Consider the following 17,089-nt stretch of genomic DNA (forward strand, 5'->3'; position numbering starts at 1 on the left):
CTTATATAATTGAGAATCTTTGAAATACCGTGAAATAGTTTAATGAAAAAATGTAATTTTTGATTTTCTATTATTTTTGTTGGTTTTAAAAACTTGAATTTTCGATTTTTTAAGAAAATTAAAAAAGTTATGATAATAATCTTGTAGGAAATTTAAATAGCCGTGCTTTTAGATGCTAGCAATACTCGTACAGAACATTTTTAAATCTTGAAACAAGAAGATTTAAAAATATTCAAAATGTGCTCACTTTTTAAATTTTTCTACAAAATAGCTGGCTAACGAACTTGACCTTCATTATGGAATACTAAGAGAGTACCAAAAACAAATCCAATCTGTCAATTGTTTCACAAGTTATTGTTCTAACAACAACAAAAAAAACCATTCACGAACGAAAAGACAGCCTAACAGACCGACCTACAGGAACATTAGTAAAAACCTGTTCTTCGGTTTCAGGAGGTCTGCAAATGTTTCTTCAAAATTCAGCTATTTCCTAGAAAACTTACTTTTTGTTTAAAAATCGTACTTTTCTGTTGAAAGGTCAATTGAAATCTTTTTGCATGAAAATTCAACTCGATAGCAGAAAAATAACTTATTGTTTACAATTCTTTTTTTGGTGTTTAAAAGTGAACTATAAACTTCTTTGTATGAAAATTTTATTATTTTTATTAAGATTTTTTTAATTCATCCGCTTTAGAAGAAATTGCATCTTTCTTGCATTCAAATATGAAAAAATGGCATTAAAAATGCACCTGTTTCAAGAGGAATTTCACTTTCCTCAGATAAAGATGGAACTGCTTTGGTTGAAATTTAACTATTTTTTTTCAAGTTAATCTTTTTTAATTAAAAATTCAACTACTTAAGTAGAAGTTCAATTACATTGTTAAAAAATTATTTTTGTGATTGAAATTTGTTATGTCTTTCACTGAATTGTACTATTTAGTAAGAAAGCTTTTTTTGGTGGTTTTAATTAATTTTTCTGAGAAATCATACTGTTTGGCTTGATTTTCCTTTTCTTCATTGCACTTTTTGTTTGAAAATGTATTTATATTGTGGAATTCTCTACTTTTATTTTTGGTCAAATAAAACTAATTAATTAAATAATTTTTAGCAACAAAAAATTATTTTAATTTTTTATTAAAAATCTAAACTATTTAATTTTCTTTTCTTTTTGTAAAACCTTACAAAATTATTAAAATATCTTCACAAGCTTAATTAATTTTAAATCAAAACAATACTTCAGAAATTTTTCTTACTCAAATTTTTTCTAAAATTATGTAATATGGGAAAATTGAAATTTACATGAAAAATGTTAAATCCTAAAAATTTGAAAATTTGTTTCGAAGTCTTTCATATTCCTTTTCCACGCCTTTTGAAATATTCAAAGCGTAATATTATTCTTTCTTTAATAATACCTAAAAATATTATTCAAAAAAAGGTTAATTTTCTACAAAATAGTTCAATTTTCTTATAATCAGTTGATTTTTGATAACAATAGATAATTTCTTAAGCGAAAGTATGAATTTTTACAAAAATTTAATTTTTAACCAAATTATTGAAGTTTCAATAAAAAAAGATAAAATGTTCCAAAACAAAATTTAATTTCGAAACCGAAAATATGAATTTTCAATTTAAGTGTTGATTTTTCAACAAAAAAAATTGAAGTCTTCCAACAGTGTTTGATAAAAAAAATTTATGTTGCGAATCAAATAAGTCATATACAATTAATATTTAAAACAAATTTTTAACAAAAAAAATTGGATTTTAACAAAAAAGTTTACTTTTCTAGAAAGTAGTTTTTTTAAAAATATAACTTAATGTCACAATAGTTGCGTTCATAACGAAATTAATGAAATTTCTACCTATTTATCAATAAAAAATAGTAGGCTTCTTTCAATGGGTCCTATTAAAATATAAATAAATTGTGCACTAAAATGTTGAATTTCTAAACGGAAATGATTAATTTTGAGACAAGTGGATTAATTTACTACAAGAACATTTATTTTCAACTAGTTTAATTTAAACAAAAAATACGAATTTTCAATAAAATAGTTGAAGTTGCATGAAAAAATACGAATTTTCAAGAAAATATGATTTTTCAACAAAAAGGAGAATTTCTACAAAAATAGTTTTATTTTCTTGCTAACATCTTAATTTTCATAAATATAGTAACAGTTTTAATCAAAAATATATATTTTCAACAAAAAAGTGAATTTTCTACAAAACACTTTAATTTGCATTCCGAAAATATGAGTTTTATACTTAAATGATGAATGTTGAACCAAAACAATTTGAATTTTCTGATCAGTTGTTTATTTTTAACAAAAAAAAATAAGAATTAGCAATAAGATAAGCCACATATAGTTGATATTTCAAAAAAAGAAAGTATATATATATAAAATTAAATAGAAGTATTCAAGCAACACGTAGAATTTCTATAAATGTAATTCAATTCTTATCAAAACAGATAATTTTATAACCGAAAAAATAGATTTTTAACAAGTAAAATAAATTTGGCGTTCATTACAAAAATTTGTTTAAAAAAATTCCATATGTTTGTGCTTCCCGTATCAAGTCCAATGCCCCCTCACCATGAGGGCACATCATGAGGGCGATCTTACTGAAATATGACATAATGGAATGCTTGAACTACCCCATCTTCTAATCGAAAGTGAGTCTGATCATTTAAAGACAATTAAAACCCCTTGACAACTTTTGAAAAAAAACTGTAAATTTAATTTTTAGTTTTACCTGGATTTAAAATTTCATTGCGCATCTCTATCTACCTAGAAAATAGTTATCATTTAATCATAATTTGGAAATGTTTGTTTAAAAAATGTAAATAATTTTTTGTTCCGCCGGGCCTAAAATTAACCTTTTATGTCTCACCATTTCGTTCAGTGAACTCAAACCCCTAACTATGACATTGTCTATGTTTTCTACTTGGTTGGGAAATCTTGGTATAAAAATACATTAAAAATAAGCACTAAAAATTAACATTTGCTGTCGACCAAAAATATTTTTCTGTCTGTCTACAGTTTAAATTTTTCCTAATTACAAATAATATTTCTTGAGAAATAGAAAATTTGCCTCTTTTTTAAGTAGGAAATTCTATTTCGTCTAATAAGTATCAAAATATCTTATAAAGCTTATTTTATTGAAAAATATTGTCAACACTTAATGTTCATCTTTTTTATAGACAATTTAGGTTAGCAAATAGAAAAGCTTTACATTTTTTCCGACGAAAAATTCTTTCTCATTTTATATGTATCGTAATAGCTCATCCAACTTATTTTGCTGCAAAATCTTGTTTAACAAAAAATACATACCAAATTTGCGTCACCAAAGAGTACCTACTACAATTCAGAATTTTCTGGAATTTTTTAAATATTATAAGCTATTTCTTTACAAATAAGATGTAAATGATTTTTTTTCAGGAAAAGGGACCACCATTTTTCTATTTGTTACCCTTCATATTACGAACAATGAAATTTTTTCGCTAAAGAGATAAATATTGCGTTTTTTTAATTTAAATTGTTCATAATAAATATAAATTTCAATTATTACCAAAGAAGAACGAAAATTTTATATGCGTCATCTTAAATTAATTATAATATAGCTGAGAAAGGAAATTTTTTAAAATAACCTTTTTTACATATTTCTTGAAAATAAAATAAATAAATAATAAAATAATAATAAATACAATTTCTTGAAACTTCGTCTTTTTTCATGAGAATTAAAATATTTTACTAAAAATTCGTATTTTTTATTCAAATTAAACTAGTTGCAAATTAATGTCTTTGTAGTAAACTAATCTCCCTAATTTCATATCGTTCCATATACGCCTGTTAAGAATCTAATGCTCTTTAGTTATAAACAAATTTCTCTAATGCAGCTAAACATGATGAGTCAAATTCATGTGATCTATCGAGTAAATCTAATAATTTATTAATTTATTTAAATCATTTCAAAATTTATTGTATAATAGTGTTATTGAAAAATTATTTATTCTCGATGCTTAAATTGTTTACGCTTTTAATATTAGGAACAAATAAAATTCATGTTTTAGCCTATTTTTAAATTTCGCGAAATTGCAATCTCATTGTTTTGGACAAAGTTAAATTTGTTAAACAGTCTGGTTCTTTATTTAAACTTGCCGGTTAATCATGTTTTTCATTTCTATAATCTTTTTTAAAAATAGTGAATAATAATATTTAATCTACTAAATGAATCAATGAGAATATTTTCTTTCGAAAAATGGACATTTTCTATAATGCGTTGTCATCTTTCCACGTATTTTGGACTAGAAGTTTTTTTTTTTAATTAAAAATTTTAGTATCATATATTTGGTACGAAATTCATCCAGTAAAAAACTTTACTAATTGGTTGAAACTTCATGTATATATTTTGTTGAAAATTTTTCTTTTCATCGCAGAAAATTATTCTTCTTGGATAAAAAATGCTTTTTTTAAACTTCAAACACTGGGCGATTCTTGAAATAGTTTACGATTCTAGAAATCTATTGAAAATTCCTTGCAATCTATTAAAATATCCTAGAATAGCTAATGCAATATCCTGATCATCCTAAAACAACTCACGCTTTAGAAATAAAGCATTTTAACGAGTTAAATTTAATATTATGAAAAAACTTTTTTTGTCAAGGATGTTTTTTCAATTGTTTTTTTCTTAGAGTATTTTCAACTTAAAATTTCATTCCATGTAAAAGTGATTTGATAAACAAAAAAGCTGGTCAATTGGGAGTCGGATGAGTATGGCATGAACTTCAGGTGTTTACTGAATGTGACTCTTTACAAATTATCTGATTATCTTTAGACTTTAAAAGTTTCCTTTATTATCTAAACTCTATATTTCACGACCTTAATAAATATGTTTTTCAGGAAAGACACAATGACTGGCAGGCAGAGAAGTAGAACATATTCAAAGTCTTATGAGCAGCAGGTCAACATTTTGTTTCAGATCATTTCTCTGTCCATAGAAAAATGAAGTTCTATATTTTTACTCAAGTCTTGATTTTCATGATATTTCTTCATTTTGATCGTAAGTAGAAAATAATAAATTATCAAATCCATTACATCCTTATATATTAAAATTGTTATTTGTGATACAAGGACCCTAAGTGGCACTTTTTTGGCCGAGTGTAAAATTTGCAGTACGAGCTAGATTCGAGGCGTAGCCGGGACGTAACGAGTACTGCAATTCACACGAAGCAAAGTACTAATCCAATTAATTTCAATCCTATCCCTTCACTTTCAATCCTCTCCAATCGAAACCATTCTAAACCAATCCAATCCAATTCATTCTAACCAAATTCAATCCAATACATTCTAATAAAATGTAATCCTATTCATTCCATTCCTATCGATTTCAATCCAATGTACTTCAATCGAATCGATTACAATCCAATTCAATATGATTCATTTTGATCCAATCCAATCCGTCCCAATAAAATACAACCGAATTAATTTGAATTCATTCTAATCCAATTTACTTTAATAAATCCCAACCCACTCTAATCCATTCTAATTCATTCCAATCCAATTTAATCTACTGAGATTTATTCAAATCCAGTTAATCCAATCCATTCTGAAAGAACCCAAACCAATTCAATCAAATTTATTACAATCCAATATAAGCTAATCGAATTTGATCCAATCAATTCCAATTCAATTAATTTCAATGCAATTCATTTTATCCCACTTCATTACTCAACCCTAACCCAATTCAAACTAATTGATTTCAATTTTATCCAATTTACTACAATCCGATTCATCCATATTCATTCCAATCCAATCTGTTCCAATTAATCCCAAACCACACTAATCCAATCCATTCCAATCCGATTCAATCAAATTAATGCCAATCCAAACAAGTGCAAATAAAAAATATTTGAATGATTCCGAAACGAATCCACTGAAATAATCCCAATCTCATACAACCCAATCCAATTAATTTACACCGATACGATAAAATCCACTCTAATTGATTTCAATCCAATCCACAGGAATCCAATCCAACTAAATAATCCAATCCACTTCAATCCATGCCAATCTAATTCAATCCAGTTTATTCTAATCCACTTTAATACAATCGAATGTACGCCAATTAATACCAATCCAATTTATTTGAATCTAAACCGCTCCATTCCCATCCAATTTATTCCAATTAATTCCAATTCAATTCATTCCAATCCACTTCACTCCAATCCATTCGAATTCAAATTTAATCCAATTCAATTAATTCCAATTTACATCACTCCACCCCAATCCACTCCAATCTAATTCGATCCAACTATTTCCAATCCAATTTAATACAATTACGTGAATTCCAATTAATTGAACAAAGGGATGTATTTTCAACAAACAAGACTAATTAATTAACCCAAAAGACAAATCTTCACGAAAATAAATGAATTTTCAACCAAATAGTGGAATTTTAAAACGATAATTACCATTTTGAATCAAGAAAAATAATTTTCCACAAATAAATACATTTTCAAACTGTTTAACTTAAAAAATCAGATTTTTAACCAAAAAAGATGAATTCTCATAAAAAGGCGAATTTTCAAGATATAATCTTTCAGTGAAAAAGCTTTTTTCTACAAAATAATTAAATTTCTTTGTAAAGAGTTAAGTTATTATAAAAATAGTAACATTTTTAATCTATAAAATGAATTTTGAACAAACAAGTTAATTTTTAACCCAATTCTTAAGGTTCAAACAGAACAAATAAAATTTTCTACAAAAAGTTTAATTTACAATCTAAAACTATGATTTTTCAAACAAAAGGATTCGAATGTTCAAAACAGTTGTTCATTTTTTAACGCAAAAAGAGGAAATATCAACGAAAAACATCACATATTGTTGATATTTCAACCAAAAAAATGGTTAAGTTAACAATAGAAGAAAGTTAAATTCGACCAAGGTGTAGAATATTTAACAAAGTGGTTCAGTCCTGGATAAAGATAGATTAATTTCCAATCAAAAAGTAGCATTTTTACCAAAAATGAATGATTTTTTAAACGTATACAATTAATTTTATGATGATGGCATAGTTAAATTTTCAACCATACGGACGAATTTAAAAAAAGCTTTTAACCAAATACTTTAACTTTCAAGCCATGGTTAAATTGTTGTCAAAAAAAGATAATTTAATGCTAAATGTCACAATGTTTTTGTCTTTGACGAAATAAATTAATTTTATATGAAAAATAGTTTGATCTTCTAAATGGATTTTATGGATTCAGTGCACGGTTGATGAAAAAAAATAGAAAATGGGACAAAAGGGAAAATCCTTGAAAGCCAGAGGAAGAAGTAGAATAATTCAAAAAGGGGATAAGAGGGGAATAGTACTAAATGTTATATACACACTGTTAAAAATTTATGTTGGAAATTAAAGAATTTTCGGAAATAGCAGAATTCAGGAAAGTCACAGAATGCATGGAATTCAAGAAAATTAGGGAATTCTTGTGAGTTACGGAACTCACGGAATTCTTCAAATTTACGGAATTCATGGAGTTTCAGGAATTCACTGAATTGACGGAATTTACAAAAATGATGGAATTCGCGAAATTCATGAAATTCATATAAATGATGGAATTTACGAAATTAATTGAACTCACGGAATTCATAGAATACACGGGATCTTTGGAAATCACAGAATACATAGAATTCATGAAATTCAATCAATTCACGGAATTTATCATAATTAATTTGTGAAATTCAAGGAAATCTTGGAATTTATGGAATTCCTTGAATTTCATGAATTCCTTCAATTCCATTAATTTCGTGGATTTGACGAATGTCATAAATTTCACGAATTTCTTGAATTTTGTAAATTCCGCGAATTCCTTTATTTACATGAATTACACGAATTCCGTGATTTTAATGAATTCCTTGCATTGAATCAATTCCGTGAACTCCTTGAACTTCATAAATTCCGTAAATTTGATAAATTTCGTGAGCTCCTTAAATTTCATGAATTCAGCGAATTTCGTTACTTATGTGAATTTCATGAATTCCGCGAATTCCACAGATTTCGCGAATTCCTTCATTTACATGAATTCCGTGAATATCAATAATTTCGAGAATTCTTTGAAATCAGTAAATTCCTTGAATTTCATTAATTTCGTGATTTCTTTGTGCACAATTTTTGTCTTGCAAACGTCTGTGATACATGTGTTGGAATGCTGGACGTTGACTTCGGGATCTACAACACTTGCAATACATGTTCTGCAATATTGTCATTCTTATACCATTTTTAAAATTTTCTCTTACGCTTTTATTTTGGAAGTCATGTAGAAGTGTTGTAAGATTGCGAATATTTTTAACAGCCCTTCCCCCTCCTCCTTAAATTGGTATCGTGGTTTATGATTAATTCCTTTTTTATGGTCCCTAGAACCTCTCTGCTGCAGAAAAAAATTTGTTAGTGAAAAATCGATATGTGTGCTTCTAGTATCAAGTTCAATGCGATCTAATTATCAGCCGACATCGCCACCGCGTATTCTTGAACCGCTTCCTGCTCGACTAGCATTGGATCCAGTTACTAAAAAACTTGTTGGAATATGGTTTAATGGAAAACTTGAGCCACCCAACTTTCGTGCACTAGGAAGTGAGTCTGATCATTTGAAAACTAAAATACAACCTAGACAAAAAATCAGGGGATCCGCCGCAAACCTCTCGTTTTTTACATTTTCATCAGAGCAGGAATTAGATTTGTGTAAAATTTGACCTTTTTGAGACCCCCTGAATACCTATTATATCCTGAATATTAAGTTACCCCTTAAAATATTTTTATTTTAAATTAACGGTTTCTCTTAGTTATGTCAATCTTTAATGATAAATTAAGAAAGCAAGATTACTGTTCTTTTTTAGTAAGAAGTTATTGATTATTTGAATTCACATATTGGGCAGGTAATTTGAAGCATCAAATATTTGAAGTCAAATAGTAGAACACTGCTTTGCGCCACAACGCCGCACATTAAGGAAAAAAATGACTTTTTTGGTTTAAAATAACGTACAGCTCACAAATGTTGACCGATTCCAACAAAAAATTTGAAAAAAAGCTGATCAGATTACTAAAAAAGTTTTCAAGTCTGATTTTTTAATTAGGTTTTTGAATTTTATTACAACGAAACCAATATGACGTAAAAAATTGCCATTTTTTCTATTTGACGTTCGCGGTGCTCCTCAATGACATGAAAATGTTTAAAATCGCCGACATTGCACAGAGTAACATCAGTTAAAAATGTTCCCATATTATACAAAAATCAAAACAAAATTTTGTAAAGAAATTATTTGTTGAAAACATATTTTCTACGATTTTCCATAATTATACGTTTTCTCAAGTTATATTGCAAGGAATTTGAACGAAAACATTATTATATTAAGAAAAAATTCTGAAGATTATAATTTTTTATATTATAAACAAATGTAATAAACAAATCTGTTGACAGATAATTTATTGTCTTTCGATTTCAGTCTTTTTAATTGGGAACTTCATACAAATTTCATTAGCAATCATACTTAGTTGATAAATTCAATGTTATTTGAAACAAATTTAATGAGACAGTTGATATGTAAAAAAATTGGGATCTTCATAATAAATTCACCGTTATTCATGATGAGTTAATGAATTTTATGATTTGAAAAAAAATTAACAACCAAATTCAGTAATCAGGCATTTTTCGATAGAAAAATTCGTTTCTTTCGATGTTAGTCTTTTTAATTGGAAACTTCATGATGATTTCAGCGAAATCCATAATTGGTTGATAAACATATTTTTTTTTTAAATAAAAAAATGTATTATTCGGGCAACTGTCTTATTGAATTTGTTTTAGACAGCGTAGAATTTATCAACTAAGTATGGTTGCTAATGAAATTTTCATGAAGTTCCCAATTAAAAAGACTGAAATCAAAAGAAAATAATTTTTCCATCGACAGATGCCTGAATAATGCATTTTTTAATTAAATCTGTTTTTCAACCAATTAGGGATCTCGCTGAAATCCTCATAAAGCTCCTAATTAAAAATTAAAAAGACTGACATCTAAAGAAGCGAATTTTTCTATCGAAAAACACCTGATTATTAAATTTGTTTGTTAAATTTTTTTAATCATAAAATTAATCAACTTATCATGAATAATGCTGAATTTATTATGAAGATCCCAATTTTTTTTTACATATCAGGCTTTAATTTGCTTAGTGTGTTCATTTTAGTTTTTTTTTTTTGTGGGGGATTTTGAAAATGCTCTAACTCTGATCATTCTCTCTTTATAGAAAAGTAATTCGGATAAATTGTTTTAGTGGCTGAGTAATATGAATAACCGTACATCAAATTTTTAAATCTTAAAAAAATTTGGTTTAAAAAATTTTTGAAAATGCTCTCACTTTTTGAATTTTCATCTAACATAGCTGCTTTATTAACCGTTCTTATTTTAAAGGCCTTAAAAAGGTTTGTCAAAGCAGAATCCAATCTCAAAACGTGGAAATTTGATGAAAAGCAACAAAGTAAAATTTTTACTCAAAACCAATACTTTCTCATCAGGATGAGAATGTAAAAAATTATCCCAATACATAACATACTGTTAGAAATTCTTTGACAACTTTACTATCAAAAGTTTATTTGAAAATAAAGTGTATAATTGTTTAATTTAGGTAACCATTTTAACTACACTTTTGGTTGAGACGGCCAAAAACCCGCCCATTTTTGTTATATATTGTATTCTTATTTAAATGGCTTATCTATGACTTTCAACGTTTTCAATGCTTATGCATAAAAGTATTACCTGTAATATAATTTCTTTTGAACTAATATTTAGTATTCGAAAATAATCTTATTTTCAACTCTAAACTGGCCATTTTAGACCCACTTCCCCTAATCTTCTCATCGCTAGTAGTTTTAAACTGATTATTGATTCATTGTCGATTATTTCAATATCTATATTATAATTAACTATACTTTTCTCTTATAAATAGTTCCACCAAGATCTCCAGATAGAGTACAACACGCAGTAACTTTTGGTATGGATGTTTCTTTTATCGCATATCCATAATTAAAATAAAATGTAAGAATTTCGGGCTAATCGAGGTAAGGCCCGGGTAGAAATTATAACTTGGTTCTTAAGAGGCCCTGTATAGATTTCCTATTTTCTATCGAGGCCCTAAAGTGGCAATCTATCGAGGGCGCAAGCGAAAGCGCCACGCTCAGCTAGCGAGGTCATCAGTAGGCAACCCAACGAGGGCCTATTAATATTAACGAGGGCCTATTTTATAGAATCTAGATAGTCCCTCACACACTATTATTCAAAAGCATATGCTATTGTTTTTTATTTTATTGATTCAAATAAAATATTATTAAAATATTTAAAAATTGATCATGCTTTGAATTCTGAAGTATGATAATATGGTTGCAGTAGTATTAAAGTTTAATCAGCACATTGCTATAATCTATACACTCCTGCGTTTTATCGTATTTTTATTGACATTCGATTATTAACTATGATCCGCACGTTATTCTAAAACTAAACTTATTTTTAAATTTGACTAGAGAATACTTATAACTAGTAACTAAAGACAAACGCAGTTTACTAAAATATCCGCAAGCGCCGAGAATCGAACGCACGCACAGCAGGCTTATAAGTCGAGCGCCTAATCTCCATAGTTACGATGCACGCTGAGTGCGGTATCATAAATGCTTGACAAAATTCATCCGATACTTTAGAAATTAGGAAAAAAAGTTTTAGAAGCTCGATTTGGTATAGAAATTATTTTTCAAATATATCTTTATGAATAAAGATTTTTATCTAATTTAATTTAAAAATATAGAGCTAAAAAGTAAGTATATAAATAATGTAAGAAAAGTAGCATACGACAATAATTTGTCGAGGGCCAGCAGAGAGAAAGCCTAGATTCTTCCAGCTCAGAAATCTGGCTGCAGCCTTGTGAGAGTCAATGTTTAGTTTAGGCATAAAGAGGCAATTTCTACACGGGGGTTAGGAAAAGTCGAATAGCTACTATGAAAATGCAGACTACTATCTCTGATTGAAATAAATCGTAAGAATGCTTAGACTTTTACATAAAAAAATTAAAATATTGCTAAGTCGCTGTATTAAATTTTGTAATGGATTCGAATAACAAAAATTAGTATAGTGCTTTGACAGAAGTGAAATAAAATGTAAATTTCGGTGCGAAAGCTTTGCAATCTTTCTAAACCACCTGCGTGTGTGTTTGTGTTTATATTCTTCGGTAACGCGTTAAAAATTAAAATTAAACAAATATGAATAAATTATTCATTATTTGAAGTAATTAAAATAAAATAATGAATGTGGCAATGTGAAACATCTGAATTCCAAATTTTCAACACAGTTTCAAATTTATGATATTTTACTCACTCTCAGAGCAGACTTAGAACGTAATTAAATTTTTAATAGGTACTATGATATTTCCAGTGTCAAACATTTGAAGGAAATATCACAAATATCATATCATATGATATAATTCAATTAAAAATGAATTCGATTTCAACGTTTTTTTTTTAAATCTTAAGTTCAGTGGTTAACTGTTTCAATTACTATATCATTCAGTTTCCAACGCTTACTTCAAGAAACTTGGACTTTACAATTTCTTCATTTCACGTCTTTAATTTTAAACGTACATTTGTAATTGAAAGGATTTAAAAATTTAGTTTTGCAGACCTTAAGAATTAAAAATTAAAAACGTTAAAAATCAAAAATTAAAAAAACATTTTAGGTTGATCAACAATTAATATAAAATAAAAAATCATTTTTTAAATTAAACTGTAGTTCATGTATTAAAAATTGCGAGATAATTATTTTACAATCCGATTCTACATCGGTTCAAAATTAAACAACTTACAGATTTTAACGTTGAAAATTTAAATTTTTATACGAAAGCCCTAATAATTAAGCAAGTTGAAATATCTATTTCAAACTTTATGAACTAATTTTAATATAAAAGTAATTGAAAATTAATATATTTATAACTAAATGCTTTTATTTAATTTCAAATACTATTTGAATATTGTTTCAGTCTAAAATATTAAATTTTTAATCCATTCAGTTAAAAAAATTTTTATTTAAAAATTTCTGAATAAGAAATTTTTCAGTGACATTAAAACATTATTCATTTTTTTAAGTGAAAAAATATGATAAAAAGTATTGTATTTTTAAGATTTTCATGAAGCTTAAAATGAGAAAATTGTAATTTTTGTTAAATCGGTAGAAGAATTTATATTTCTAAAGTTTTTATTGATTTGGAAGAGATGTGAGTTTTTTTTAATTGTAAAAGGCAATTTTTTTCTCATCAAGATTTTGATTGTCTTTAAAAATTAATTTCTTATTTTTTATTTTTTTATGAATTAGCAGAGGATAATTAAAAAATATATTTTTTCATTGAGCTGGTTAGAGGTTCTCCATAGAGTTTTGCCTCAAATTCCCATTGTTTTGATAGGCTACTGTTAAACTAAAACCAGAAGTGATGAAAAGTGCCCGATTTTTAAACCAAATTTTACAATAAATTTACAATTTTTAAGAATATAATGACGAAAAAGATAACATAAAATTTAAACATAGAAAAACTTTATGAAATATATTACAATATAAATATTGAAAAAGGAACTCTTCCATTTTGTATTTGAAAGTTATTTTTTTAGTTAAAAATTCAGATATTTTTATTCAAATTTATATTCTATAGGAGGAAATTAATCTTTTTAGTTGAGAATTTAACCATTTTGTTGAAAAATTGTTTTTTTTTGTTAAAAAAGAATTTTTCAATTTGAAAATTTTCTAGAAACGTTGGAAAACATTTCTAATTTTGTACACGATTGGAACCCGAAATGTATCTTTTTTATCATTCTTGCATTGTGTTACAATTAGTGTTTTGTGGTAAACAATTAATATTTTTGGTTACAATATTTTGTTGAAAACTCGTTATTTGTGTCATTGAAAAGTAATTATTTTAAATGTTAATATTATTATTCGAAAGTTGGTTGAAAAGTAATCTTTTATGGTGTAAAATTCAATTATTCTGTTAAAAATTCACGTCTTGTTTCTTTGCAAACAATTTTTAAAATTAAATGTTTAACTATTTCATGTTTGATTTAAAATTCATATTTTACTATTACTTGAAAATTCGTCTTTTTGTGGTAGAAAATTAATCTTCTTAGTCTATTCTGTTTTTGTTTGAAGGTTATCTTTTTTAGATAAAAAGTGAACCATTTCATTGAAAATTCACACAATTTAAAAAAAAATTAGTCTTCTTCGGTAAAAAATGTATTACAAATTCATTTTTTCGGAGACAAAATTCATAATTTTAGTTGAAATTCATCTTTTTAGTTGATACATCATTCATTCAGTTCAAAATGATTCTCTTTTCTTGAAAATTTAGTAGAATTTTTCTTTAATTTATATTTTCAAGTTTAAAATTGAACTGTTTCGTTGAAAATTCGTTATTATCGAGTGAAAATGCTTTTTTTTACTAAAGAAGTGTACTATTTCACCTTTGGGCTCAAAAATACAATGTACCTTATTTTTATTAAAAAATTCGATTTTCTTGGTAGAAAATTCATCTTTTTGGTTGAAGATTTATCATTTTAGTAGAAAATTAATTTTTTAAATTGAAAATCAATTGTCGTCAATAAAAATGTAAATACTCCATTTTTGGTTTAAAATTTATCTTTTTCAGTTGATAATTCACGTATTTTGTCGAAAAATCGTCGTTTTTTGTGAAAAAAGATTGATCCTGGTGGAAAACTTTACTATTTGGTTAAAACTAATTTTCGATGAAGATTTACAATTTGTATTTAAAGTTCAGTTTTTTGCTTAAAAAATTACCTAAATCTAATGTGTTTACTAATTTTGTTTTGGTAGAGAATATTAATTTGTTTATCTGAAAATTGCACAATTTTATTTTTTGTTTGAAAGTTACCTTTTTTAGTTGAATTTTTTTTTTTTTGAAAATTTGTATTTTTGGCCAAATAAGTTTTTTTCTGAATATTTTTTCTTATTTGTAAACACCACTAAACACCATTTATCGGTTTACTATCATCTAAAACCGAGTTAATTTTCCTGTCCCCTCTATATTCGTGTATCAATCTTATATATTTCAACGGATGCATTGAGCAGATCAAATTTTTGCGCCTTTTATAAGGACTTCTGATTCCGGACTAATCGTAATGCGCAGTCACAAGTCCACGTGAGCATGTGTGAGTTTGTGTCTCAACTCTACCTAGAGAATCTCTACAGTTGGTCAGATTCTGTGATTTTCGCAAGCTCGTCTATAGACAGAATTGCTCGGAAACCTTAGGGCGTTTTTAGTATAGTATTTTCGAATTTTCGCAAATCTCATTTCCAGATATTACTACACGGAGAGAAGTTTGGCAGAACCACTCACACAATACGTACAATTGTTCCGCCAATCACACAGTGAGCAGCGCCACTTCTGTCAGTATAGTCGAGCCGTTCTGCCCACGCGGCGCTTGTGACACGTTTCCGCGCTTGCGCGGCATAGGAAAATATAGCACCCACGTTTCGGACTGGCTGATATCTGTAAGTTCGGGGTAACAAGTGCCCCGAATCTTGAGCGAAGGCCACACTAAACCACAGTGCAGCAAATCTCGCACCGCTAGCGCGAAGGTTTCACATAACTTCTCTCCGTATAGTGGCGCTCATTTATATATGTATTCTTATTAAAGATTACTAAAATTTCGTACATTTCTTTCTAAATGTGAAAAATGTCCTATTAAAGTAGGAATATTTATAGCAGTACCCAGATTATGCCAGAATGCTTACATTTTATTTTAATTATAGGTATAGAATGAACCAACTAGTAATATTAAAAGTCTATTCGTGTAGATACATCGCCATCTCTTGTTCCTGATGGTTCTTTAGTGTACCGTGGACCACGATCTACTCCGGTTGGTGTATTCAAAGGACATCAGACGTACGTTTATCGCCCCTCTGGTATGTTCTAAAATAGTTTCTACTATAATTATAGTGTGTATAAAACACGTAAAAAATATTTCTGCCCCCCCCCTCCCTCCTCCGTTCTTATTGTACGTAATTAATAGTTTCCAGAAATAATAAGATATGGGATTTGAGACTAATGGAATTTTTTGTGTCTGAATATTTTTCTTGGAACAATTTTTTATCTTTCTTGACAAATTGACATTTAAATACCAGCAACTCAATCTTGCAATATTTTAAAATCGGATTTTTTGTGAATGAAATCAAACCATTTTTCAGATAGAAAATAAAGATAAATTCTCAACAACAACAATAATGTAAAAGTTGATATTTCAAGCAAAAAAATATGAAATTTAATTTTTTTAAATTATGTTGCAAACCAAAAAGTCAATTTTTTAACAAAAAAGATTTTTGAATCGTGAAAGAAAAAAATAATTACCTAAATTGTTGAAGCTTCAAGCCAAAAGGCGAATTTTCTATACAAAAGTTAAATATTTCACAATAAAAAAATAATTAAATTTTTTAACCAACAGGATGAATTTTTAACTGAAAATATGAATCTTTGAAAAAAATGATTTCTTTCCAAAGTGCTTCGAACGAAATAGTAGAATCTTCCAACAGAGAAGAATATTTTCATCCAAAAAGTTACATTTTCAACCGAAAAGATGAAACTTCTAATGAAACGTATACATTTTTAAATATAAAAGGCAGATGTTCAAAAACAGAGTTTACATTTTAATACAAAAAGGTTTAAATTGCACTTTTTAACATTAAAATATGAGTTTCAAACAAAACGTGAGTGTTCTGTAAGCATACTTAAATTTTCAACCCAAAGAGAAGACTTTTTAACAGAATTGCTGAATTTTTAAATAAAGAGTTGCAGTTGAAAGTTGAATCATTATCTTTAAAAGATTATAGTTGATTTTGAGACACTACAATTTAAATTTTATAGAAGCAAATTAAACAAAAAGTTTGAATTGCAACCGAAAGGATGAAATTTCTACCACAACAGATGAATTTTTAAATAAAAAAATAAAGAAATTTAAAATAAAGTTTGAATTTTTACCTAAAAAAGGTTTTAGTGGAGTTTTGAA

General features: G+C 27.2%; 2 protein-coding genes across 4 annotated transcripts in view; one reads left to right on the forward strand and one right to left on the reverse strand.

Moving 5' to 3' along the window:
- LOC117168895 (CD151 antigen-like) overlaps positions 1–17,089 on the reverse strand; it is a 1,043,984-nt gene that overhangs the window by 600,269 nt on the left and 426,626 nt on the right. The window lies entirely within an intron of this gene.
- The window catches only part of LOC117168896, a 34,618-nt gene that overhangs the window by 3,582 nt on the left and 13,947 nt on the right, over positions 1–17,089 (forward strand). The window contains exons 2-5 of one of the 3 annotated variants that reach the window (XM_033354822.1): positions 4,896–5,055; positions 8,470–8,625; positions 10,990–11,034; positions 15,885–15,992. In XM_033354822.1, the coding sequence (XP_033210713.1) occupies positions 4,998–5,055; positions 8,470–8,625; positions 10,990–11,034; positions 15,885–15,992 (367 nt within the window). In that variant the 5' untranslated portion in view covers positions 4,896–4,997. The remainder of the gene's footprint in view (positions 1–4,895; positions 5,056–8,469; positions 8,626–10,989; positions 11,035–15,884; positions 15,993–17,089) is intronic. The other 2 variants (XM_033354823.1, XM_033354824.1) reach the window with 2 other exon arrangements.

The sequence above is a fragment of the Belonocnema kinseyi genome, chromosome 3, assembly GCF_010883055.1.
Source record: "Belonocnema kinseyi isolate 2016_QV_RU_SX_M_011 chromosome 3, B_treatae_v1, whole genome shotgun sequence".
Taxonomy (NCBI): Eukaryota; Metazoa; Arthropoda; class Insecta; order Hymenoptera; family Cynipidae; genus Belonocnema; species Belonocnema kinseyi.